Genomic DNA, 27,285 nt, shown 5'->3' with positions numbered 1-27,285 from the left:
ATTTTTATAAAGCACTAAAAATGACCAACGACCTGAATAATAGAAATTGTCGTTGGCCATTTATATATATATATATATATATATATATATATATATATATATATATATATATATATATATATATATATATATATATATATATATATATATATATATATATATATATATGAACACTTAATGGTTATGTATTTTTCTTGAACAGAAAATAATAAATCAATGCTAAAAACGTTATTCATATGTTTCGCTTATTGCAGAAAACTTTGCCAGGAAAATGTAATGAAATAATATGCGAACAAGTAACAATGCGATCAGGAGATAAAGTGTGTTTGACAGAAGGTGAGATTATGAAATTACAATTTTGATTGTCATTGATATGGTGTTTAAATTGGGAAATTCTGTAGCATTGTCTTTATGAAATTATGTACGAGGGCTGTTCGGAAATTTTTTTGAGACATTGTATTTATTCTCCTTTCTAATGAACGTCTTTAGGTGAAAATTTGCATATACGTTTAACAAACACAGACAATAAATAAAAGCAAGAAATAAATCAAAACTATCTTATTTTTTTTTTCTTTTCTATGATGTATCAGTGAGTCGATGGTAGGGTTAATCGGAGCAGTCACGAAATCAGATAATGAAAGTCAGTTGTAAGTTCCATTTGACCTCTAGGGCTTTCATATTTCATATGTATATTTCTTGTGAGAATACCTTTCCTTGGACACCATTAATTTTGACCATTTGACCATGACCTTGATGTTTGACTCACTTTTGAAAACTTCAACCTTTTCCATATCTTTTCAGTGGTTGCTGCTAGGGCTTTCAGATTTCACGGTTATATTCTTCAAGACAAGACCTTACTTCGGGTACCAACATATCTGATTTGCATTTGAGAAAGTTTAACCTTCGTTATAAGCTGCCATACGGGGGCATCAGTGATTCACAAACACATCTTGTTTAGACTTCAAAGAACCCTGAATCATATTGAGTTGCATGAAATGAAAACTGTTGCACAAACAGATTTGAATTTCAAGCTTAATATCGAGTCATTTTTAATTAAATGACAATTTCTAGAGCTATCCTTCCTTTTTGAGGAGCGGATATCCTTAAATGTCTCAATAATTTCAGAACAACCCTCGTGCGTAACTGTTATTAATACTGCACTTAGCATTGAACCTGGAGATTAAAATTCAGAAATACTTTGTTAAAAAAGAAAAATATACATATGTATTTAAATTTATGAACAATTTGAAAAAAAAAAATTAAATCGATGGTTGGGCAGATCAATTTGAGTTGAAAATCTTTAGTTTACGCAGTATTCTGATATAGGATTTTGAAAGAAAAAATATAATGATAAAGAATAAAGTTAAATTTAATAAATGTGTTTATAACGTTAGGTTTGTATACTATACATTATTTACAATTTTTCGATGTCGTTAAAAAAGCAACCAACGATTGTAAAACAGTACGTACTCGGCATTCGAATTCTATAATATATAAGGAAGTGTGGTTAAAATCAGGTCAACTGCCTAAGGATCAGTTTCTCTCTCTCTCTCTCTCTCTCTCTCTCTCTCTCAATATATATCTTTGTTTCTCCTAAAAAAGGTGTCCGATCAACTTTTAAAAATATCGCAGAGAACAAATTTGCTACCTCCAGTTCGGTGTATGCAGATTACGCAGTGTATCACAGTCCAGTGAGATTAACTGATGGCGAGCGAAGAGCAATACGTCCATACTGTGCCGCAACAAAGCAACAAAGTCAACCATGGATGAGAATAGATCTAAACAATATCTATCAGATTGATCATGTACTGGTTTTCCACGGTAGGATATTTAATAACATATTTAAGATTCATCGTAATTTGAAACAGTTAATATAATAGAAATTAAAATCCCAGAGAAATACACATACCATGCAATCTTATTTTAGGATCAGTTTTAATATGTATTTTCTACCCATTTTGTATTCTTGTCAGCCACTTTGCTGTACATGTATCGACATGTTTGCTGAAATAAGTAATGTCTGAAGGTCTTGATCAAGGTATCTCGAATCTACAAAGCTTTGATTTTATTTAAGTCACTCTATTAATAGAAATTGGCATCAATTTAAATTGGGTTTGTTGTCAGCAACACGTAATTATGTTTAGATAACACAACTGCCTATTACGCTAAAACTGAACCAACATAATCAGATTGTAATATTTAAAAGCATATCACATATTCCTTTCATTTACAAAGAAGTGACTTACTTAATATGGCACTGAGGTACGTACGCTGATAACAATCTGCTGAAGGACAGATGATACAAACAAAAAATAGATGCCCGGATTGGTATACCTTTTTTGACTTATTTTCGTTGCAAATGATGCGAATAATAAAGGGGGAGTTTCGATAAGGCCGCTCAGCGGCCCACTTCTTTTCATAAAAATAAATTTCAATTTCTTTTTTTCAAAACTAGTTTAGAATTCAAGATAAATATGTTAACTTTTGTTATTTTTATTTCAAAAGCTAATATGAGATGAATTCACACCGTAGCTGATACGTACTTAGATGTACCCTCAAATCCGTTAACATTAGGCTTATGGGAAAATGTAAGAGGGTGGCATTTATAAATCGATGTTTAGAATATGAAGTGCATGAGGGACACTCACCTAAATTTGTTCAGTAATTAGATATACTCTGCACACTAATTTCTTGAAATATAATGAGTGTCGCGTGTGCACTTCATATCAAAAAATTGAAAATTGCATAAAATTTGCATATCTAAAATTAGAACCTCCTGGTTTCTTGATCTGACTCTGTATTAAAATACCAAGCCAGAAGTAGCATATTTGTTTAAATCAAAGAAGATTCTCGATTATTTTAACAGTAGAAAACATTATCGTATCCTATCTTCATTTTGATACTCTTTTGTCGCCAACGTATAACGTTAACGTCACATTTTTAGCTCACCTCCTCGAAGTTGGGGGAGCTTTTGTAATTCCGTCGGCATCCGTGTTCCAGGTTAAAGTTTTTGAAGAAGATTTTTTTTCCAAATATATGTATGCCCTAATAGATATTAATCAGAGTCACCTGATCCAGCGTGTTTCCTTGTCACCAGTCAGGTTTCAGATGCTGGATTTTCAGCTAAAGAATGTCCAGGTAAATGTTTTGAAAGCAGGTTTAACTTTTCGGAGAGAGCAGCTGTAAGCACTTGTTGATCAGACTTGCTTCCTGATGCATCTTCGGATGTACAGTACTAGATTGCTTCAGATGCTGGATATGACCTACATTTCCTAAATGAGTGAGCAGGTTAAAGATTTTGAAGCGGGTATCGGTCTTCATAACTATAAGCCCTATCGTGACCAAACTTGCACTGATGATGCATCTTGGATTGCTCACTACCAGGCATGGTTCAGATGCTGGATCTTTCTTACATTTTACGACTGACTGAACAAATATGTATTTCCTTGTAAATAGAAATCCATGCTCCAACATGCTAGAGAAGTGCCCATATATTTCCGTGTGGTTGATATAGGGAACGTGGGTTGTTTTAAGTCTGGGTGTCTAGGCGCATATGTCTGCCTGATTAAGGATTAAACACATATCTTTGGCGTTTACACATGTATTTTGAACTGCGCTCTGGTATAGCAAATCATAAATAACGAATTCTAAAACTCTCTAAATCAATGTGAAGCAACTTAAGTATCTATGGAGAGTTTGGAAGCGAGAGGAAATTAGTCCTGGCTGGGATTCTCTCAGTTATGCTGAAAACATATAATTCTGATCTATGCGGGCAAATACTTCTAAGTTTCATAATCATTATATAATCATTTCATAATTATCAAATACATTGCAATATACTGAAGCCGGTAGGTGCTAGGTAAAAAATGTATTATCTGACGGTCGCCAGATAAGTTTTTAGCGCCTGCCATTGAAATATCTAGCGACCGCCAGATAAAATTGTAGTGTTTTTGCCAATCAAGTTGTAGCACCCAGTGATATACCTTAATGTTCTTGATTGACAGAGGTACACAGAGCAAGTATTTTTGAAGGCGGTGCTTAAAATCTCTGCCTCTAACGACATCAACAACTTAGTCAAATCTGGGAGTTTCAAGCCTTTTTAGCAAAGATCAAATCTACACTTTATACAAAAATTCACTTCATAAGGTCTTCACCTCATAACTTTAAATTTATTATTTTTTTATTAGATTATATGTCTACACCACAAGAAACTTATTTGTCGGCTTCTAGTTATTTATGTGGCGGTCGCCAGATAAGTTTCTGGTCGCCGCCAGTTATTTATGTTGCGGCCGCAAGAAAACTATTTGGCAGCCGCCAGATATATTTTTCTAGCGGCTGCCATATAATTATGTGGCGGCCGCCAGATAAAATATTTCTTACCTTTCACCTAAAATGTACCAGCTTACGTAGCAATATGATGCTTTTAAATAAACTAAAATTTATTTGTGTATGTATTTAAAGTTGCATTCATTGTTTAATCTTTTTATTTCAAAAGATTTTATTTAATTTCAATTTTATAATATAAAGGTATATTTTCATAAAACATGTAGTTGTATAACCTCATTGATGAAAATGTATCGCATATACCTGTATATGACGTTTTTACATTTACCTATCTCATGTCTACATATCTTTTATTTGCATTTTTCGTATGGGAAAATGTTAAATATTGATTATAAAGTTTATGTATAAACTGTCGATTAATTATGATGTTAAAAGTTTCTATATATGTTTACGTTTTATATGTTAAATTCATCCTCCTTTAAAGAAAAGTAACATTTAACACATTAGAAGAATATCGCACCTTAAAAAAACATTCGCATAAGAGAATTACCATTTTCCGTATAAAAAAAATGTTGAAATTGGTTAATTTATGTCTTTATTCATATTAATCCTATTTCATTTACGATTTTGATGGTTAAAAAAATCCATTTTCCCTCTATAAAAATGTCTACTCCAAAAATATACGAAAGGGAGTATACTCGAATTTTCAATTATCACGTGACCGGAAAATGCGTAACATAAATTATTGTCATATTTTTAGGAAGATAAGGAGTCTTCCTACAAAATATCAAAATTTCATAAAATTTCGTGAGGGGCCGAAAAACGGCCTTATCTAAACTCCCCCTTTCTAAATTGTTAAGAATTTTGAACTTTCATTGATGTTCAAAATTCTATCTTTCTGCAGTCATCCTTATTAATCTATACAAGATTTCGTCACTTCAAATCCCATAATTGTTAAACTTCGAATGAAAGATTAAAATCTGTGCGGTAAAATTATTCATTCTAATTATATGAACATGACTCAATTTGCCATTTGCAAGATTTTTGATAAAAAAGTTTGTTTGTATTATCTGCCCTTAAAGCTGAACAGGACTCGTAAATATGCACACGCCATATTAAATCTCCCGTCTATTGTATCAACACTGGGGTGTATAAACCTTCAAACTCGTTACATCTGATTGCATTTACCTTGCTGCGAGTAGTATATGTATGTCTTACATTGTCTTTTTCTGTTTACGTTTTATTTCATTGAATTTGTGTTTATTATATTATTTTACATTGACCTGTGCAATTGATATCGAATATATTTGAAAACTTTTTTTGGCAGAAGCAAACAAAAGGCCTTTTTGTCGCACCCAAGTTTAACACAATGACAATGAAGGAGATATCCTTCACGTGTAGGTCCTCGAAGCAAAATGCAATGAACTCTGTACAAAGCCGAGGCTTATATAGCAGCTTGAGATCGACAGTCCTAAGAAATCTAAAATGGCGGAAAGGATAAATGTCTTCTCTTTATGTTCAGCTTTAACTAAAAAATAAAATACTAAGCATGCTGCTTTTTTTTATACAACGGAACTAAATTATTTTATTTACCTAAGGATACTGATACGAAACTGAAGTAAGTATATACAATGTACATGTACTTTAAATTAAATAAATTAACCAGAAATTATTTTTTTACGTTTTCAGTCATGCAGCTCCAGTTTTTTGTAAAATGCTGTATCATGTCCTCCTTGAAAAGGATAAAACATATACCAAAAGGAACAAAAAGGAATTCTCTTATATGATGTTTGATAAGATATACAAGACATAAATACATCGTCGTAAAAGCTGTATTCTATTCTTAATTCTTGAAAAGTAAGTTAAATAGCAACTGTAATGACACAAGGCCAGCAAAACTGTCATTTTTTTTTTTTACAATTTGATTTGTGACGAGCAGTTCTCAAGAATAGCCGAATATCTTTACTGTTTACTTGATAGGGTGTGATACGTGAACGACAGATGACTGAGATATGTTCAGTTACATTAGTTCTTCTAAGTAGGTTTAGCTTGATATTGATCTACTAACACATATTTTGCATTATAATTCTTTTTCCATATATAAACTTGCATCTTGCACTCTTTTGTTACTACGTTCCTGTAACCCGAAATTCGTTGAGTTGCGGGAATTATGGCCAATGTTCTTTTCTTCAACGACCGTTCACGGCAGTTCAGTTGGTAGAGCGCTCGCTCCGTGATGGGGAGGTCGTGAGTTCGAATCTCGGCTGCGACTGACCCAAGTCGATAAAAAATGGATAGCAACTGTTCCTTCACCATGCGCTCGGCACTTTGAAGTGAAAGTTGCGGGTCCTTCGGGTGAGACCTAAAAAACCGAGGCCCCGTGTCACGGCGTGCGTTGGCACGATAAAGATCCCTCACTGCTCAATGGCCCTGAGTGCCGAGTAAAGGTCAAAATTTGAAGACCTTCACCGGTATATGGTGACGTCTCTATATGAGTGAAAAATTCTCGAATGGGACGTAAAACAACATACAATCAATCAATCCTTTCCTCAACGTGGAAGAAAGCACATTTTTATTCCAATACTGTAAATTAATTTTTTATAGGATGGTCTTGGGGTGAATCATGTGATACATATGAGGTCAGAGTAGGAGCAACAGCAACGTGGAACGAGATGACGTCATGTGGAGAAGGGTCACAGCTACAAAATGAAACCATCGTCTGCATAGACTGTCTTCTTGGGCGTTATATCCAACTGCAACTGAAATCAAAAAATAATCAATGCCTGATTGTCTTATGTGAAATAGAAGTCTTTGCAGCAGTTGTGTAAAGAACAAGTTTTGATTCAAGGGTAATTGCTGCTAAACGCTCTTCAAAATTATGTAATTTTAAATGTTTTCGATATGGTAAATGTCATTCGTTGAGAGGTCTGTTGATAATTGCTGTAGGGTATCACTTGTAGCCATTCCTTGACTGAGCTTGCTTGCTCATACGAGAATAGTTTGATATAAATTATGGCTTTTACAATGATATAATTGTTAATTGTCATTAGTTGTTATTGCATTACTGACAGTCTAGTGCCTAGCGGCGTGTATGAAATATAAATAATTAGACTTGTAGAATAGACGTGTTAGCTTAGTGATATTTTTTCATTACTTTCAAGCTTCATATTGTTACTCCAGTGTTTAACTGTTGCCATACAGAATTTCTGACGTATCTTAATTACTTAAGTACTTTGTGTAAAGGCTCACCTTAGATGGCATAATACGGATGCGATTTACAAATAAAAAGTCTTATGGCCCATTTCGTTTTGATGTGCCATCAATTTGCTAGATTTTTCTTATAAAGGTATATCTTATATGTAATGTACATTTAGAGCCTGTAATTGTATTTTTGTATTTACGCATATATACATATTTTTGTAGGAATTATGTAATGGTTTCTTAACTAGTATGGTTTTATTTGCCATTATGTTGTGTACTGGGATAGCGTCACGTGGTCAATTTAATAATCCAGGAATACTTTTGATATTTGCACGCTGAACACAATTAAAATAAAGCACGTTTGGTTTTAAGAATCACCACCAATCCATGGATCCTAATTGCCTTTTTGTTAAAGCATCATATGAAGATTATTTCTTATGCAATAGTCTATTTTGTTAAATCTTGTTGCTGAATTATTCTTATGATATTCTGATTTTCTCGTTCGATAGGTACTTTTTTCGAGTCACTTTTTGGGGGTCAGACATGATCATATTTTACTTTACTTACATGTACAGATTCAATTCTTTTATGTCAATTGTTTATATTCATAAAGTAGTTTTAATAAATGGCATAACTCATCTCCATATACATTGTATATGTTTCAGTCAATTTGAAGAAATTAAAACTGGATTTGGTGAGCCCGCCTAACATCAGAATGCATAACAGTTATGTATTATATTTATTACCTTACTAATGTTGTGATCATTCATATTGACTGTTTATCTTTTAAATATGAAATGAACTGTTAATACCATTCCTTATTAGTCCCCTACTGAACCGGAGGGACTGAAGGTTTTCTCCTCGTCTGCCTGTCCCTGCGTTTGTCAATAAGTCTATTTTGATAAGTTACAGTTCAAGTCTACATTTTGTTCTGTTTCGATGATTTTATTTTTGAATTTAAAAGACAAATAGTTTACATCTGGGACCAGTATTGCATATGACATATTTTTAGAATGATTGTTTTATTTTGTTTGATATATATTAATTTAATTTCTGATTATAAAACAATCACGATTTGTTGAATTGTAAAGAAATTTCCGCCGTGACTACATACACAACAAAGTTTTAAAACAAACGAGTAAGTAACTTAATATGCAACGCAGTGACTGTACTGTCGTAACACGAGTAAAAAATAGAAAAAAGATTATGGATTAAAAATAAAGAATATTGCTTTGAATATTTATTTAAATGTAATATTTATTTCCAAAGACATAAGATAAAATTGTCTTTGCACTTTCTCGCCAACAGTACGATACGAATAAATTAGCTTTATTCATAATATTCAATTGCAATAACTAAAAACTGATAAATAACAAAACAACAAATATCACTTTCTTAAGGATCATCCTAGTATATCTCTTTTCGACCACCTCAATTTCGGATTACTTCATGTACTACTTATGTGCCACTTCATTTTAAGTAACATATATCTCTAAAATGCATCAACAAACCTGTATCTGAAAAAGCATGTCTTTCTGTTCTTTCCTTAATCTGTTATGTCTGTAATCATTTTGTCGACCACAAATTACATGTTGCTTATACATTCTAGATACTTTAACTGTTAAGTCTGATTAGTAGATATATTATTGGCCACCGCATACAAGTACATGCTTGTTCTTAGAAAAAAGAAAAAAAATGTCATATTGTATTGATAAACTTTGATTAGATGTGACCTATTATGTAAAGAATACTGGTTCTTGATTTATTTACCTGCAAAGCAAATAACATTGAGAAAAGATTTTTAAAAATTCAATTTCCATTTCTATGATGTTTTGCGTGCCGTTTTATAGCAACAATCCCAGAATCGATCCCAATGTAAATTATTCCTCTACATGATAAAACTATGTTGGCTAGAAACTCATAAAAACGTATTAAAAGTGTTTACACACTTTAATTTTTATTTACTCATTATGGATATGAGATCCCCAAGAGATTGTATATATAGATATTCTAATTCCTAGAAATATTTGCAAAATTTGAAAAAGAAATTAAAAAAAAAAAATGATTGGAAACTCCTAAACCCTAACTAACGAGAAAAAAAATGCAGAGTGGGAGTCTCATGTTTCAGTTATCACCCGGAAAACTCTGTACTTCACAAGGGGATATGTATTTCCTTATATATTATATTCTGTAGAATCATACAACCGTACAAGACTCATAAAATGGAAATCGAGAAACGATATTGCGTAAATTTTAATTTTTGTGAAAGTGCAGATTGATCATCTCGTTGCTATTTAGAATTAAAAAGGATGGCATTGTGAAATTGTTTGCACAGTCTTTATTATTGCTAAAACAAATATTTTTTCTTTCACTTTTCATAATAAATCAGCCTTATTTTTGCATTCTCCCCAAATGTATTCTTTAATATTACACTGAAATTAAATAAAAAAAAAAAAAAACCTAAACCTAAACAAAATATTGCATTTTTCGAGAATAAAATATACAATGAAATACAAGAAGCTATGATGTCAATATAGGATATTCAATGTTTTGTAATTGGATATGGAAGTTATTTTAAGAGTGGGACAGGAGTTTTTGATATTTTCACGAGTGCGAAGCACGAGTGAAAATATTTTTTTAAAAAAATCCTGTCTCATGAGTGAAATAAATTCCAAATCCAATTACAAAACATTGAATTTTCTGTTTATTATATTTTTCATTGATTTTCCTTTTGCCTCTGTTTTTTCTTACCGCAGTGTCATAGGCTGTGACGTCATGGCTGAGCAGTTGAGACGTCATAGCATTGAAAACATTATATCATGGATTTTAGCAACATATGTGGGAAGAAAATGGCAGTTTTTAGTCTATATCAAGATGGTTTAGTTACTATCTCTATGTTATTACAGGCCAGAAATTATATTACATGTACCTTATATTGATATCCTTTCACACTGTGAGAGAATATCATTTCGGTATACTTTTATATACTGTAAGAGAATATCACTTTTATTTAATAAATAAATCACAGTACTTCACTGTTTAAAATGTAATAAATGTTTACTCATGCATTTTCATCCGATTATGGGTATCCTATGACCTTCATAACATTACATCTTATTGATATCTTGAATTTTGAACAGAGATAATTATACGGTTTTCTATGTTTAGAAAAACAGGTTTCATATCGTTTGTTAAAGTTTAAGAAATTATTTTTATGCACCCGTATCGAAGATTCGGGGGTATATAATTTTTGCCCCATCCGTCCGTCTGTCTGTCTGTTTGTCTGCAAAAACTTTAACATTGCTTATAACTTTTGATTGGTTGGCTTTCATATTTCACATGTGTCTTATTGTGACAAGACCTTTCTTTAGGTACCATCATATTTGACTTTTTGACCTCGGAGTTTAACCCAGATTTACAAAATTTTACCAAACGTTAACCTTGGCCATAACTTTTGAATGGTTGGTGTGAGGGCTTTCGTACTTCACATATGTAATCCTTGTGATAATTCCTTCCTTTGGATACCAACAACTTTGACCCGTTGACCTTGACCTAGGAGTTTGACCTACTTTTGAAAAACTTTAACCTTTGCTATAACTTTTGCACAGTTGAATCCAGGGCTTTCATATATCACATCTGTAATCTTTGTGACAAGACGTAACTTTGGATACCAACAACATTGACCCTTTGACCTTGGAGTTTGACTTACTTTTGAAAATCTTCAACCTTAGCCATATCTTTTGAATGTTTGGTACTAGGGCTTTCAAATATGACATTTGAATTTCTTGTAAGAAAGCCTCTCCTTGGGCACCATTAATTATGACCATTTGACCTTGACCTTGACGTTTGACTTTCGTTTGAAAAAACTTTAATCTTTCCATATCTTTTCACTGATTGCTGCTAGGGCTTTAATATTTCACAGGTAAAATCCATTTGGACAAGACCTTCAGTTGGGTACCAACATATTTGATTTGCATTTGAGAAAGTTTAACCTTCGCTATAAGTTGCCATACGGGGGCATCAGTGTTTAACAAACACATCTTGTTTTCTTAAAGAATGCATTGATCAACAAATCAGCCCGGTATCTTAAGAAAGGTCTTGTCACAAGGATTACATATGTGAAATATGGAAGCCCTAGCACCAACCGTCAAAAGTTATGGCCAAGGTTAAAATTTTTCAAAAGTAGGTCAAACTCCTAGGTCAAGGTTAAAAGGTCAAAGTTGTTGGTATCCAAATGAAGGTCTTGTCACAAGGATTACACATGTGAAGTATGAAAGCCCTAGCACCAATTGTTCAAAAGTTATGGCCAATGTTAAAGTTTGGTAAAATTTTGCAAAACTGAGTCAAACTCCAAGGTCAAGGTCAAAAGGTCAAATATGGTGGTACTCAAAGAAAGGTCTTGTCACAAGGAATACACACAGGAAATATGAAAGCCATAGCTCCAACCAATCAAAAATTATGGGCAAGGTTAATATTTTTGCGGACATGCAGACAAACAAACAGACGGACGGACAGGGCAAAAACTATATACCCCCGAATCTTCTATACGGGGGCATAAAAAAGACTTCTTATTTTGATGAGATAACTACATATGTAATATGTTATAATGAGATAGTAACTCGTGAACAAGATAGCTGATTAATTATCATAAAAAGATGACTAACTCGTTGAAACATTTTAACAAGATAACAAACTCGTTGTGACGAGACTACTAACTCCTGGAGAAAGAGATCAAAAAAATATTATTATATGATACTAACTCGTTATAAAATCAAGATAGGAAATTCATTTTATTGGGGTAACTAAATAATTATTTAAGGAATAAATTTAATAGCTACTCCAGTTATACTGTACGGTATAACCTTGGTTGGGACAGTTTCCGCTTTATAAACCGCGAAGTGGTTCATAACAAGCGTAAACTGTTCCAACCAAGGTTATACCAGTATAACTTGGGTAGCTGTTAAATTCATTTCTTATAATTTATATTTCCATCATTATAAGACAATAAGGCAATTTTCCTTAAAATGCCTTCAAATTAAGCATATTTTAAAAGCAACTTCAAGCGAAATAATTCGTTTTTGGCGTAAGTCATTGTGACGTAGGAAACATATGTTATACGGTATAAACTAAATCTTTTATTTATCAAATGACGTGTTACAACCAGAATTAAATTATTACGAGATAACTAACTCTCGATTTTATTATTAACTAGCATAGTTATGACGGAATATTTACATGTAATAACTAAAAAATCATTTTGATATAACGAGCTTAATGAAAAAGAAAGAGAAATATACTGAAATCTCCCAGTTGGTTCCATACGCAAGAGACGCTCTAAGTACGAACAATTTCTAAAAGGAAGCAAGCTACTGACAAACAAGTTGAAGTTGATGAAATAAGAATATCAACAGCCTTGTTTAAATTCATCATTTCGCAAGTTCTATGGTCCATACAATGACCTTGTCAGCAAATGCAATCTATCTTTGAATTGAATGCCATTCATAGTAATTTTTTATTGATTATATCCTTTATATAACTATGATCCCCTGTTATGGCACCTCTATTCTACTGGGTGGTCATGATTTGAAAAAAATTAAATCTACATTACCTGAGGATGCTTTTATATTATTATGACCAAACATGGCTTTGTTGTTCTTGTGAAGAATTTAAAAGATGTCCCCTTTGTCCTCATATGTGAAACTTTGATCGCCCATCGTGGCCCTACCCTATCCCCGGGGTCATGATTTGAATAAACTTCAATCTACACTACCTGAGGATGCTTCCACATAAATATGACTAGTCATGACTTTGCTGTTCTTGAGAAGAAGATTTTTCTTATGTATTCCTATGTAAAACTTTGATCACCCATTTTGGCCACACCCTACCCCAGGAGTCATGATTTGAACAAACTTGAATCTACACTACCTGAGGATGCTTTCACATAAGTTTTATATTTTCAAGCACAGTGGTTCTTGAGAAGAAGATTTTTAAATGATGCCATTAATTTTTCACGAAATCATAATAATATCCCCCTGCAAGAAGGCATGTCCCTTCTTCCGAACAAACTTCAATTCACTTTACCCAAGGATACTTTTGGCTAGTTTGGTTGAAATTGGCCCAGTGGTTCTTGAGAAAAAGATGAAAATGTGAAGAGTTTACAATGACAACAACGACAATGACAACGACGACAGACAACGGACAAATTTCGATCAGAAAAGCTCACTTGAACCTTCGCTCAGGTTAACTAAAAATCCTTAGCATGCAAAACTTCAAATTGGTTCCCGCTAGAAAAAGGATGATCAATGTTGATTTTGAGGTCACAACGTCAAAAGTCAAAGGTTAAAGAAAAATAACCCAGAAAAGATTTTTTTTTTACTTTTCAGCCAGTGATCTTGAACTTGCAGGAATGATCTTTATTCAATATCAGGACACACCCTCGGATCATAAGCATGCTCTGTTTCAAGTAAAGCTACAAGTGAATCTCCATTACAAAGTTGGAGTTCAAACATTTGATATTTTTCTTCAGTGACCTTGAACTTGCCAAAACCAACATGGGTCAAGGTCATGACTTACCCACGGGTCAAAAGCATTCTCTCTACAATGTATTAGCCTATAGTAATTTTCAAATACAAAGTGAAAGGACAGACCAGAATTTTATACTTTTCTGTAAGTGACCTTGAACTTGCGCGCCAAAATGGGTTTGGGTTCAGGTCGGCTTTACTTTAGGTCAAAAGCAATCTTTTTACCCAATATAAGCTTCCATTAATTCTCCATTACATAGTTTTTCTGCCAGTGAATACGTACTTGCCGGAATGACCTTGGGTCAAGGTCGACAAACACTCTTGGATCATCAGCAAATTTTATTCTATGTATGAGCTTCCAGAGATTCGCCGTTACAAAATCACTTATCGCCCAGACAAAACTTACAAAATTTTTCAGCAAATGACCTTGAACTAACCAAAATGAGCTTGGGTCAAGGTCTTAACACACTTAGGTCAACAAGGTTATTACTGTACTAAGTATGAGCAACCAATGATTCTCCGTTACAAGGTTTTGGACCGGACAACAACTTTTATACATTTTTTTTTGGAAGTGACCTTGAACATGCTGACATGACCTTCTTGTGTCAGGGCATGACACCTTCTTGGGTCATAAACAATCTCTGTACAAAGTATGAGCTTCCAGTGGTCTTCAAGTTATAGCAAGAAGATTGCATGGATGGAAGGACACACAGTAAAGGGATTTCTGTATAACACCCCCCCCCCCCCCCCACCGGCCCAAATTTTGTTTATGTGGGATATTTGGATATTTGTTATAATTTTAATAGCATAGGAAGATTCAACAAAAAAGGAGAGTAGCCAGTCGGACTGCGCAAATTCAGTTTTACAGCAAAAATGTAATATAAATATTTTTAAAAACTTTCATGAATACATGTTTGTGTTAAATATTACTTTCCTTGCCTTGTTGCTAAGGAACATTTTCTGTTGCCATGGGAGATGGAAAATTTTTTAAAATAGCCATTAGTTTACACAGAAGAATATTGTATATTTTAGTCTTTTAAAATTTGTTTTTGGTACTCAATGATTACAATTTATACATTTTTTATTGACTTTGTAATTCGGCATACTCGTGCCCATAATGACTTTGTCAGGAACTGATTAACCTCAGCCTTCGGCTTCGGTCAACCAATACCTCACCAGGTCTGCGTTGTCAAAAGTAGACCTCATCAAAAGTCAATAATTTTTTTTGAACGAGATTACTGCATTTTTTAAAAACTTGTCAGAAATAAGACTATCCAGTTTTCGATGCAAATATTGGTTATGATGTAAAATTTTCAAGAATTTGCAAGAAATTTTAAGACTCTCGAGTCTCAATAAGCCACTAGCATGAAAAGTAACTCATTATTTTACCATTTGAAAGTGAAAAAAATATCACAGTCATAAATCAAGTAAGTAATTTTTCATTCCCATAAGTAGAATGTTTTTGCCTCGTAAACATCCTTTAAAGACACAGATTTTTGTTGAGGAATTGCTACATACTGATTCTTTATAGAATATATTTGTTGCTCTGTGGACAAGTTCTGTTGCTATGGATGAATTAATTCAAAAATACTTTTCAAAAACCAGTTTGACAATGTCAATTCTGACATAAGCAATTCAACTATAATAATCAGATAATCTTTTAAAAACTTATGAATATGAATATGTGCTAAAAATAACTTTCAATGCTTCGTTGCTAAGGAAAGTTTGCTGTTGCTATGGAGATAGCTTATTGTAAAATAGTCTTTAGTATACAAGGAAGAATACTGTATATTTTACTATATTAACATTTATTTTTGGTACTCAATGATTACAATTTATACGATTTTTCTTCCAATGCTTTACAATTATCCTTTTTTTAATTAATCAAACCATGAATAAATATTTATTGGATCTGTTCATTGAGAAACGAATCTAAAAAAGAACAAATAGCAAACTTTATGAAGGCTGAAGGTTTTTAATGATTTTACCATTTCATGTATCTAAAGCAATAAAAAGAAATCAGGTGTTTTATAGCGATCGCAGGTAGCGATGGCTGGTGTTTACACAATGTAGGCATACACATAAGACTGCGAATGCGTCGACTCACGATCATATATTTAATTCATTGTAAATATATTTCGTACAAATTAAAATTACATACAATACTATTCTATCTTCTTATAAATGTACAGCTGTAATATACAACAAATCCATATAAATTTTCTTCCTGTGGTATTTTGATAATTTTATGCCACAAAAGATGTGAGTGTAAACTTAGCATGGACTGCAACATTCTTTTATGCATGCAGATGATGCAATTCAGAAAAAAAAATTGAAGGATATACCCACTTTATGATTTATTTATTCTACATAAAAGCCCAACACGTTTAAAATCAGCTTTTCGCAAATTCTACGGTCGTTAAAGACCTTGTTTATAATACAACCTATCGTTAGGTCAAATTTTGTCTGACATGCTTCATACCATTTGTTCATTAATGGTTTTTATACTAAAATTGACTACGAAGTACTCTGTCTACCATATTAATACATAGGGTTTCTGACGGGATTCAATGGTCGACTGTGGATGTTATCTCCTCCTAGGCACCTGATCCCTCCTCTGGTGTTTCCATTGGTCCTTGATTTTTGTTCACGATTCGTTTTGTTTACCTGACTTATGAGATTGATCATTGTCCGTTACCTTCATCTTTTAAGTAAACCAATGATGTTCAAAATAATTTTAGAGCATTGTTTTGACACATACCCCGACATATGAGCAAGCCAAAATTTTTTTTATGAAAACACCCCTAAATCTAGTTTTGTACTACAATGTACACCTTCCACGGACGTCACAGACCATGACGCTTGAAATATGAGTATTGCGAGATTCAAATTTTATACCTTAAAAAAGTGCATTAAATAGCTCTAATTTATTATTTTTCATTGTATTTTCCATTATAACTAATCAGAAGGAATGAATTCATGGCAAAAATTAAGAACTTTTTTTTCATGATATAAACTCTATTAAATCTACTAGCAATTTGTTTGTCAAAATAAATCCCAAAGCTCTTTGCATTTTTACCTACTACATATGTACATGTATTCTTCAAACGTACTGTATCCATAAAATGAACAAGTGCTACAACATTTAAACTGGCTCTATAAACAGATTGATCAAAACGCATTTTTATGAGTTTAAAATATTGCATTTTTTGCACACATGTATTTCAAAGGGATTCTTTTGGGATGCTCAACAAGGCCGTGGAAGTGAGTGCGTTAATTGGATGCAATCGCTTTTCGAAAATATCTCAATTTTGAAATGAAATAATTCATTTATATAAAGGAATGCTACTAGAGTTTGTTTATTTAATATGTAAAAAAATCACTTCTAGAATGTGCCAGAATGTACTAGAACGGAACTCATTTCTGACGTTATCTGGCTCAGAGTAGTGGTATGTCTCCCAGACCTTCCCTGTACCTCCCTTTCCAGAAACCTGGCGACAAGCCTGCTTAAGTAGCAGTCACTATATATAGCAGTGTAACTTTTCCCTCATTTTTGTGAAAACAAGATTCTTACCGTTTCCTCTGTAAAAAATAGATCTTCTTTTCTGTTGAGAACAATGTGTTCAAAACGAGATTCCTCCAATAAAAACACAGAATTAGCTACACTGGAAAAAAAAACAATTAATGCACATTTCAGCTGCTCTCTTTGAAAATTAACAGAAAGACAAGATTGATGGTTGTCGCATTCCTTTAAACATGCTTTTAATCCAAACTTTTCATAAGTCTTAAATCTAAACTTAAACCTCTGTTTTTCAGTCCATTTTGTCCCTATTTGATTTTCTTAATTTTCACATTGTGCAACAACACATACCACATGAAACAAAAGAAAAAAATAACACTTTTAAAAATCATCAGCAAAATTATAAAATTTTCACAATATTTTGACCTTCTCGTATTCAAAATTATACTTTCATTTGACTTTCAAGATTTCTATGCAACACATTCTGGAAACGTACTAAATATTCTGTTTTAATTATGAGAATGGATTTTTTTTTTTGTTTGCGGAAAATCCTAAATGGAAACTTCTCTTAAGTGAAATCATTGGTTTTGTTTTGAAGAAAGGTTGAAATGAAACGTATTGAAATTAAATTAAAAAAAATTTATGTTCATCAGCACAACTTGGTCAAATTACATTTAATAGCAAATTCAAAGTAGTGATTCGTGTGTTAGCAAGTTTACACTCTTATGCAATCAATCTGGTTCAATTCGCACATAGGTTTCCAAGGGATATTTAGATGAAACGTAGCAAATATGTCGATACTTTATAAAATATTGAAAAACAGAAAAACTTAGCATTAAATACTCTTCGATCATCTTAATGTAAAACTTTTATCACCTTTGATGTCTTCCTGAAATTTTATGAAGTCAAATACATGTATATATTCCGTAGACACAAGTAAAATGAAATTGCATTAACCGAATTATTGAGGGGTCTTGTAAAGATACAGGAATATCTTGTCTTTTTAATTGATTGATTATTTTTAATTCGACTGACTTACAAATTCCACAAGAGTCTGATAAGTGCAGAAAATATCCGTTATAAGGTTATCATTATAAAATTATAGTTGTTTTGCATAATCCTATTATTTTATTATAATTCAATATTGCCTTCAGTGTATTTGAGTTGTCGACAACTCCGCTATTTGCTAATTTCGATAAAATATTCCGAACACTATCATCGTCTGAGCCTGCTTGGCATTAATTGATATTGTTATATAAGACAGTCACGCATTTTTGTATGTGTATCATTATAAAACACACATCTCGAATTTTCGAATTATTGAGAATATCGAATTATTAAATTTTCAGATAAGAATGCCTAAGTTTTTTTTAATTGATTAAAGAAATTAAATCAAACATAAACTCTCTCACAATCTAACAAAATATTCTTTTTTTTCCCAATTGATACAAGGTTGTGTAAAAATGTAGCAATCAAGTAAACTTTACGGATTTTGTCGAAACCCAGAGCAGATGCTATTTTTCCGTATATAAGAAATCAAAGGCATATTAAGAACATGTTTATTCCGAGGTTACATTGATTTATGATGAGAAAACTTTATAAAATCAAAGGCCCGAAGGCCTGAACGGCGCATCACGTTGAAGGTAGAACACTCAATTTTTTTTCTCAGAAAAATTCAACATACATGTTGAGGGAATGAAAAAAATCAGGAATGAAGAAAAATAATAAAATATTGTTTCCTTGATGTTAAAAAAGTTTTGCGTCATGGCATTTTTAACCAGTCGGTCGGGAGACGGTAATGAAACATTTCTTTAAAGATAGTCCAATATATAAATTATAATTCATTGATATTTAAATTAATTTATAATTGATTTCAATTAATTTTTTTTAATTTTTTTTTAATCTTTATTCTTAAATTTTTATCATAGTAGGAAGATGAAATAATGAATGAGAATTAATTTTAGAAATAATTGATTATTGAGTAATTCTATATAATTTCATATCTGAATTTTTTTTTAGTTTCTTACCTTATGTGCACTTTTTAAAAATATCAATGCTTTGTCTTAGACTAGTTTTCTCAAGCAAAATGGCATAATATCATGAATATGCAAACCATAGTGATACATGAAATACGGGACTGAAAAAATACAATCGGGCGTGATACATGTATACGGTATGCTACGAAACCCATCAATTGCGGCTGATTTCCTCCGATACTTTCGATAAAATAAAAATTGACCATAAAACCTTAGCGGTAAGGATTGAACTCAAAAAGCCTAAAGTTTATAAGGTACATGTATTAGTAATCCTTTAAATTGAAATCCACAGTTTCCAGTTTTTTATCAGTCATTTAATGATATTCAACAGACATTTCACCAAAACCCGATCATTTCTTTGTTTCGTGTCACCCTTCCTCGTGGAATTTTTTCCACGGTGGCGCTTGTTGCAAAAATTTATTCAGTTGGACATCTTGCTATTCGTTTCACGGAGTGAAAAAATAATAATATTCCTTCTATTTCTATAAAAACAACAATCTCGCTCCTGTTGTTAGTGATGCTTTATCAAATAAAATTAATGAACATTTTTCTCAGATATTCGTACAAGCAATGTCGCCTTACAAGGCCTAATAATTTATAGCACGAGCTGTTGTGATGCAAATAGATCTTACTAACGCACACGTTTGTTTGTTGTTATTTTCGCTCTTTCTCGGTTTTTGTTTGTTTTTCTTTTCTTTCCTTAATTTAACTTTTTTGCTTTCAAAGTATAAACAACATATAAATGTGAGATTTTATGTTATTTGATATTCAAAAATAGACAATGAATATCACCAACTTGTCAATATACATTTGCACTATTTTCACTAGCGTATTTAGAATCAATATTGTGGAGTCCTTTGACGCCGTAGTAATTCAAAGAAAGAGTGGGGGTCGTCAGCAATGAGGCTACATCGCTGATAAGCGATGCGCCTCAAAAAGTGTTAGACAATTGTTTCATTGTTATATTAAAATTCATGCACCAGAACATGTAAGTTTGAATTGTTTTTGGGTACATGTAAGTGAGTGTTTTTTTCTAAAGCTAGCTAGGCCGTTACCTTAAGGGGCGAAAAAATATCTAAATGTTGTTGTTTATGTACTCTTTGTTGTGAACCCAATATTCCTTTCTGACATGAGGTAATTCATATATATAAAGATGCACACGTACAAGAGGGTAATCTCGCATGTGCAAGTTTACTGTGTTTTAGTGCGTAAATGTGTTTTTTCTTACCTTGAATATTTATAATGCTTTTGATGGGGATTTCATTCTTTCCAGCTTTTAAGTAACATTTGTTTTGTAAATGAGGATTTGAGGATGGGAGGAATATATACAATTTCAGTTAGAACGAACAATTAGACAATCGCTTATACAAAGGGTAATCTAACATAATAAAGGAATAAGAGATAAAAAAAAATAATACTAATACTGACTTTTATAAATATCAATAGTTTAATCCCAATTTGGAATTAAATTGGTATTTAAAGACATGTATTTAACAAGCATTCGGAGAGTATTGCATTAGCAATACTAGTCCCCTACGGGCAAGTGTAATCTGGTTCCCGTTAAAAATTAAAAATGCCATAATTCCGTCAAAAATAAATTAAGCGGAACGAAATGCAAACTTATTTAAAACGCATCAACGTAAAGGCACATACCTAAAATCAGCCCAATATCTGCAAGCGTTTAGAAGAAAATTGCGGAAAACTCTTAAAATTGAAAAGGTCGTAATTCTGTCTAGAATCATTGAAGCGGAACGAAATGCAAATTTGATTTGTAACTTATCAAGATACACTCACATACCAAATATCAGCTCAATATCTGCAAGCGTTTAGAAAAAAAGTGCGGAAAACCAAGTGGGACAAACTGACAGACAGATAGAGGGACAGAGAGACAAACGGACAGATAGACAGACAGACGGAAAGACAGACGGACGGACAGACTCAGAGGAAACCTATAGTCCCCTCCGGTTTCACAGGTAGGGGACTAATAAATGTGTTCGACGCTAAAAGAAAATACATACATTCTTATGACTGGTCAGGCTATATAGAGGAAGAAAAAGCGATGAAACCTCAAAGAAACATGGTAGAATTTCAGGGAGAAAACACATTTTATGATGATGAGGAAATTGTGTATTTACCAATTCATGTATGCTGAAACATTTTAATTACCCAAATTGTTCCATAAATAACGCAGACTTGGACTGTCTTACATATTTTTGACATTTTGCTGCATAATCAAATTATGGTAATATTTTACTTACATTGCTTACACCTTAACGTGCTCTCTCTGTAAGCACCATGGAATTTACAATAGGGCTTGGAAACGACGTCTCCAATTTTGCTGAAAGCACCACAGGAATATATTCGTTATTACTTTTAATATGAAGCATCCAAGGTTGGAAAATTGTCATTTTTCCACATATGCTGAGACCAATCTATTTTTTAGGTGCTTATGCTATAAATAGAAATAGGAAGTTTCTTTAAATAATGTACATTCGAGCTTGACATGTTTAATTAAACAATACATTTCTAAATTATTCAGTAATGGCATCTAAAACTTTGCAAAAATTTGATTGTTTTAACATTATACATAAAACACATCTATTTATAAATACATGTTACATGTACTAATGTAAAAAGGTAAAGATAACGAACAGTGATCGATCTCATAAAAACTTCAGACAATGCAAATCTATGAACAGGGCATAAACACGGACCCTTGGAAATTCCAGAGATGCGATCACGTGCCTAGGAGAAGTAAGCATCCCCCGTTGACCGGTAACACCCGCCGTTGATCCTTTGTATTGATCAAGTATACGGAACATTTGAAAGTCAAATTTAGTATACAAACAGATGTCTAACAAATGGTATGAAACAATATACGACCCAGTGATAGGTTATATTTACTAATAAGGTGATTATAACAAATGTAGAACTTACGAAATGCTGACTAAAAACAAAAGTTGTGAAATCTCTGCTACATTAACTTATGGGTGAGTAACCTGCCTCGGTTTTAAAATTGATAATACTCAGAGAGCATGCTCTAGTGTAGCGAATAAGTTGGGAGACATAAACACCATATGCAGGTGATAGTGGAATATTACTACTAAATAATGAAAGTTGACGATGGATAAGCTGAAGTCATCTCGTTTGTCACACAATTTAGTTGTTAGTTTGCCTTTTTCGTCTATAGTCAGTAAAACATCCAAATATGAAGCAGATGTGACAGTTTCCGTGGTGTCGTTTATTTCAAGATCACTGGGATAAATCGAGTCAACGTATTATGAAAATTGCTTTTGTTAACTGATAAAACGTTGTCGATATACCTGAAGCTCGAGTAGAAGGCCAATTGGAGGTTTTTGAATAGAAATATAAAAACAGGTCGGCTAAAATATAGGAGCAAAATAAGTGCCCACAGAATTCCATCAGTTTGTTGGAAGACATGGTCTCCAAAGACTACATTAATGTTGTCAATGTGGAACTCCAGCATCTTTTAAATATCAATATTTGAGTACTTGTGTGTAGAATCAGAGTGATTTTAACAAAGTAATTTTGTTGATGACCAGTCACTCAGTATTGGGTCCCTAACTGACTGTGTAACTAATAATATATTCCTATGCAACACTTTGATCGCCCATTGTGGGCCATCCTAGTCCAGGGGATCGACACTACCTTAGGATGCTTCCATATAAATACTGTATGACCAATTAAAGCTTTGCTTTTATTGTGAAGAAGATAATAAAATATTTTTTCCATTATCTTATGTAAAATTTCCCTTGCCCATTGTGGCCATACCATAGTCCCGGGGATCATGATTCGAACGAAACTTGAATCTCTACTACCTGAGGATGCTTACATAAAAATATGACTAACATGGGCCTGTCGTTCTTGAGAAGGATTTAAAAAAAATCCCTATATATTCCTATGTATATATCGCCCATTGTGACCCCACCCTAGCCCGGGGATCATGATTTGAACAAACATGAATCTAAATTATATAATAAAGCTTTCATATAAGACTCTTTTTTGTGGCACAATGGTTCTTGAGAAGAAGATTTTTAAAAGACGCTTCTTAATTTCCATTAATTCTGTATTATCTTTATTTGAAAGGGGCCTTCATTTAAAAACCCTGAATTCTGTTCACCCAAGGATGCTTTGTCGCTTTGAAGTTTGGTTAAAAGTATCCCAGTGATTCTTGAGAAGAAGTCAAAAATGTGAAAAGTTTAAAGAAGAAACACGACAGACCGACGTCTTAATTGCTTCGATCAGAAAAGCTCACTTGAGCCTTTGGCTAAGATGAGCCTACAAGATTTAGCCATTTTTATACCGATTTTTGATTCTTTGCCTATCAAATATTTGAAAAGAAGTTAACGCATACAATGTTCAGTTTTCAATACAAATGTTCTCATCAATGGACACAATAAACGAATGCTAATACCAATTTGAATTTCGAGTGGCTATTTTCATGAAGAGTATATATTCCGAGAATTCTTTTTTTTTTTACACAAGTCCCCAAGTATTTTTTCTCCGAGAAAAATTAAGCTTTAACATGAGCGAAAAAAGTATATAAATTCAGCTAGAATAATTGATGTAGCATTATGAACATCGAATTAAAGGAAATCTCGTTTCATTTTGCTAAAGTCAGTTATTCGCAAACTCTGTGGTCAATACTTGACCTTATTCGCAAACACAGCTAATTTTGCTGATATGTTTCCTACCACTTTATTAGATCATTATTTTTTATATTTATTTTGACCACGGATTATTCCATTAACCTGTTCAATGCAAATGACAGTGTGGCCGATAATCTGGGGATGCTTCCTTCATTAAGGCATTTGATCCAACTTTTTTTTTTGTTTCCATAAAAGGACTTGTTTTTGCCCTTATAACGTTTCATACATGTATTTACAGCATTCATGAGACTAACCACTGTTCGTTATCTTTACCTTTTCAATGCAACAAAGTCCATTCATATAAGTAAATTCTGGGTTTTATGTATATTTTCTGTAGATATTTTTTCCAGTAGACATTGGGTTCAATTTGGAAGTATTTTTGTTTATCAGTATTGAAGCGCTAAGATTTTCTTGGATCAATTATTCTTAAAAAAAATGTGCATTAGTAAGCGAAACAATAATATATGTACAATCAAATCACACTTCAAAGCTATCAACACAACGTATACCTATAAGAAACATATCTTTAAGAATGATTGATTATTGATGTGATTTTACTTTGAAAGTTTAGGAAGATTTAGCTTAATTTGTGTTCATTTATTCCAACTGAAGTAATTTCCACTAAGCTATAAAAGCAAACATTTAAAATTTTTTTTAGTCATGTAGCAAATGTAAAAGGTCATACGCCTTGCAATGGCTATTGAAACGGTAAAGTGCAGATAATTGGGAAAACAATTTTTAAAACTTGTGACAAACGTACATTCATATCATTTAAAATTCATCTATTGAGATATGAAGATCTACGAACTGTTTTGTATCTGGCCTATTGTAGCTAGAGTGAATGATTTTTCAAATCAATGTAAGTATATGTTTCGACATTAAACATCTGTGGCTATTAGATCTTTCAATTATATTATTAAAATCATATATGGGGAAAAAAAACCAGTTTGTGTAGCATGGCAATAAACACATCTTACGCCTAAATTTCAGAAAAAAAACAACATTTTACCAACATACACTGTTTTATTTTTCTATCGTAACAACAATTAAATTAATATATTTTTATGCCCAAAGGAAAATGTATAAGTTGCTCAATAAATCGTTCAAGTTGTTCCCACTAATAAAACTATATACACTGTACCTCTTATTTCTATTACAAAGCTGCTTGACAAAATAGATTACTTGTGTGCTATGGATTAAAAGGCAAAACAATGCTATTTTCGAAGTGCTTGAGTATTGACATCTCATTTCCATTTCAGATGGAAATCTGAAAATACAACCTCATATTCGTATTTTTCGCATTAAAAAAAAAATTGTTTTTGAAAAATGATAGTCATCAGTGGTATACAATCTTTTAACATTGAGCATGAAACGTATCAAAAGGGCATTCTAATCGGAATTAACTCAGTTGCAAAAAAATGTATTCATGTATGTAAAGCTAAATGTACAAGAAAGTAATTTTTAATATTTTTGGTAAACACATGGCATAATTTATTGTTAAAAAATGAAAGTCAATTTTCCTTTTCTTTGATCGTTTAATAAAAGAAAATATTCAAGAAAACAAATTATGCTGTTTGAAAAATAATGAAAAATATCCTGGAAGTTTATCACTGTTTACTCGGAATGCATTTTTTTTGGAAGAGAAACACGTAACTGTAATGGATATTATAAAAATAAGCATGAATGGACACTGAAATTCCCAAAGATTTCAATAACATTAAATAATTTCAATTACTGTCTCATTGCAATCTCATGCAGGACTTTGTGCAGTATGAATGTAGACATATTTCAAGATGTTTGATTCTTCGTACTCCGACCTTTACGTTATAATGCAGTTTTAATTTTATTAATTTTATTTCTTCTCCCAGCGACACAGGTGATAAAATTCAATGGCAAATAGAAAAAAAAAAACTACAAATATTAATCTAAATAAGAGTGGACATAGCTTGTTCCTTTAAAAAATGTGTGTGTGAAATTTAATAAGTAAAATGACAGTTTTTTTTACCCCCCCCCCCCAAAAAAAAAATGGTAATTTTTCCAAGATGTTCCCCCAATGGTAATATTGATTATCCCTACACATACAAAAATAATTCTTCTTACCAAAAGACATTTAACTATCAACTATCAGTAGAAACTAATAAAGTTTCTTTCAATTGTTCTGTCACCAGTGGCCAAAATTCGATTCTTCGTTCTTGCGCGAGCCTTCATCTAGTCCAATTTTTTTTTTATTGTATGTTTGAAATGGCTTTAAATGGAAATGATCTGTTTTGAGATTTTGCTCTTTTTTTTAATATAAGAAACGATTGCTATTCTTTGCTTAATCTTATACTGGTCCAGATAGTTCTATATATTTAACTAAGTATAGCACTCAAAAATTAAGAATTAAGAATACCAAGACAGCAAGTCTTTCTCTGTTAATTTGCATTGGTTGATTATTGTTTTAAATCCCATTCGAGATTTTATCATTCATCTAGAGACATTACAAGCCGTAGGTAAAGTACCACAAATTTTGTCCTATGCTTCGCCCCCTACTGGGATCGCAACGAGGGTTCTTTATCGTACTAAATGCCTACCGTGACAAGGAATCTCGATTTTTATCTTCCAAAAAAAAAAAAAAAAAAAAAAACAACCCGTGACTCTTACTTCTAATGAAACCAACATTCCGGCAGCTTAGTTGGTAGAGTACTAGTGCTCTCTCCATGACCGGAAGATAGTGTATTCAATCCCCGACTGTGACTGACCTAAGTCGATGATAAATGGAGATAACAAACAACATTCAGGCTCAAAAGTCCACTCCAACAATACAAATCCGGAGCAGAGCAAACATGGACCTCTAAAGGTGGGATCAGGTGCCCTGGAGGAGTGAGCATCCCCGCCGGCCGGTCACACCCGCCGTGTGCTCCTTACCATGATCGGGGAAAGAACGGGAAAATTCGGAAGAAAATTCATTGTGTAAATAATGACCTAGCAATTAGAATGAAAAACGTCAGTCAGCATTTGAATTAATGATAAAATGTGTTTGATGACAAGGACATTGTATCGAGCATAGAACT

At 32.6% G+C, this 27,285-nt stretch overlaps 1 protein-coding gene across 1 annotated transcript; it reads left to right on the top strand.

Annotated features, from left to right (window-relative positions):
* Positions 1–302: 302 nt before the first annotated feature.
* On the top strand, positions 303–7,869 carry LOC133178451 (uncharacterized). The gene is made up of 3 exons (XM_061313147.1): positions 303–336; positions 1,603–1,821; positions 6,889–7,869. Exons 1-3 carry the CDS (start codon positions 303–305, stop codon positions 7,110–7,112), a joined length of 477 nt encoding a protein of 158 aa, XP_061169131.1. The 3' UTR covers positions 7,113–7,869.
* Positions 7,870–27,285: the final 19,416 nt, after the last annotated feature.

Source organism: Saccostrea echinata, unplaced genomic scaffold (assembly GCF_033153115.1).
Source record: "Saccostrea echinata isolate AGI-Se365-2 ecotype Australia unplaced genomic scaffold, CSIRO_AGI_Sech_v1 ptg000003l, whole genome shotgun sequence".
NCBI classification, from domain to species: domain Eukaryota; kingdom Metazoa; phylum Mollusca; class Bivalvia; order Ostreida; family Ostreidae; genus Saccostrea; species Saccostrea echinata.
Note: the sequence above shows the minus strand (reverse complement) of the source record. Positions and strands in the feature narration are given on the sequence as shown.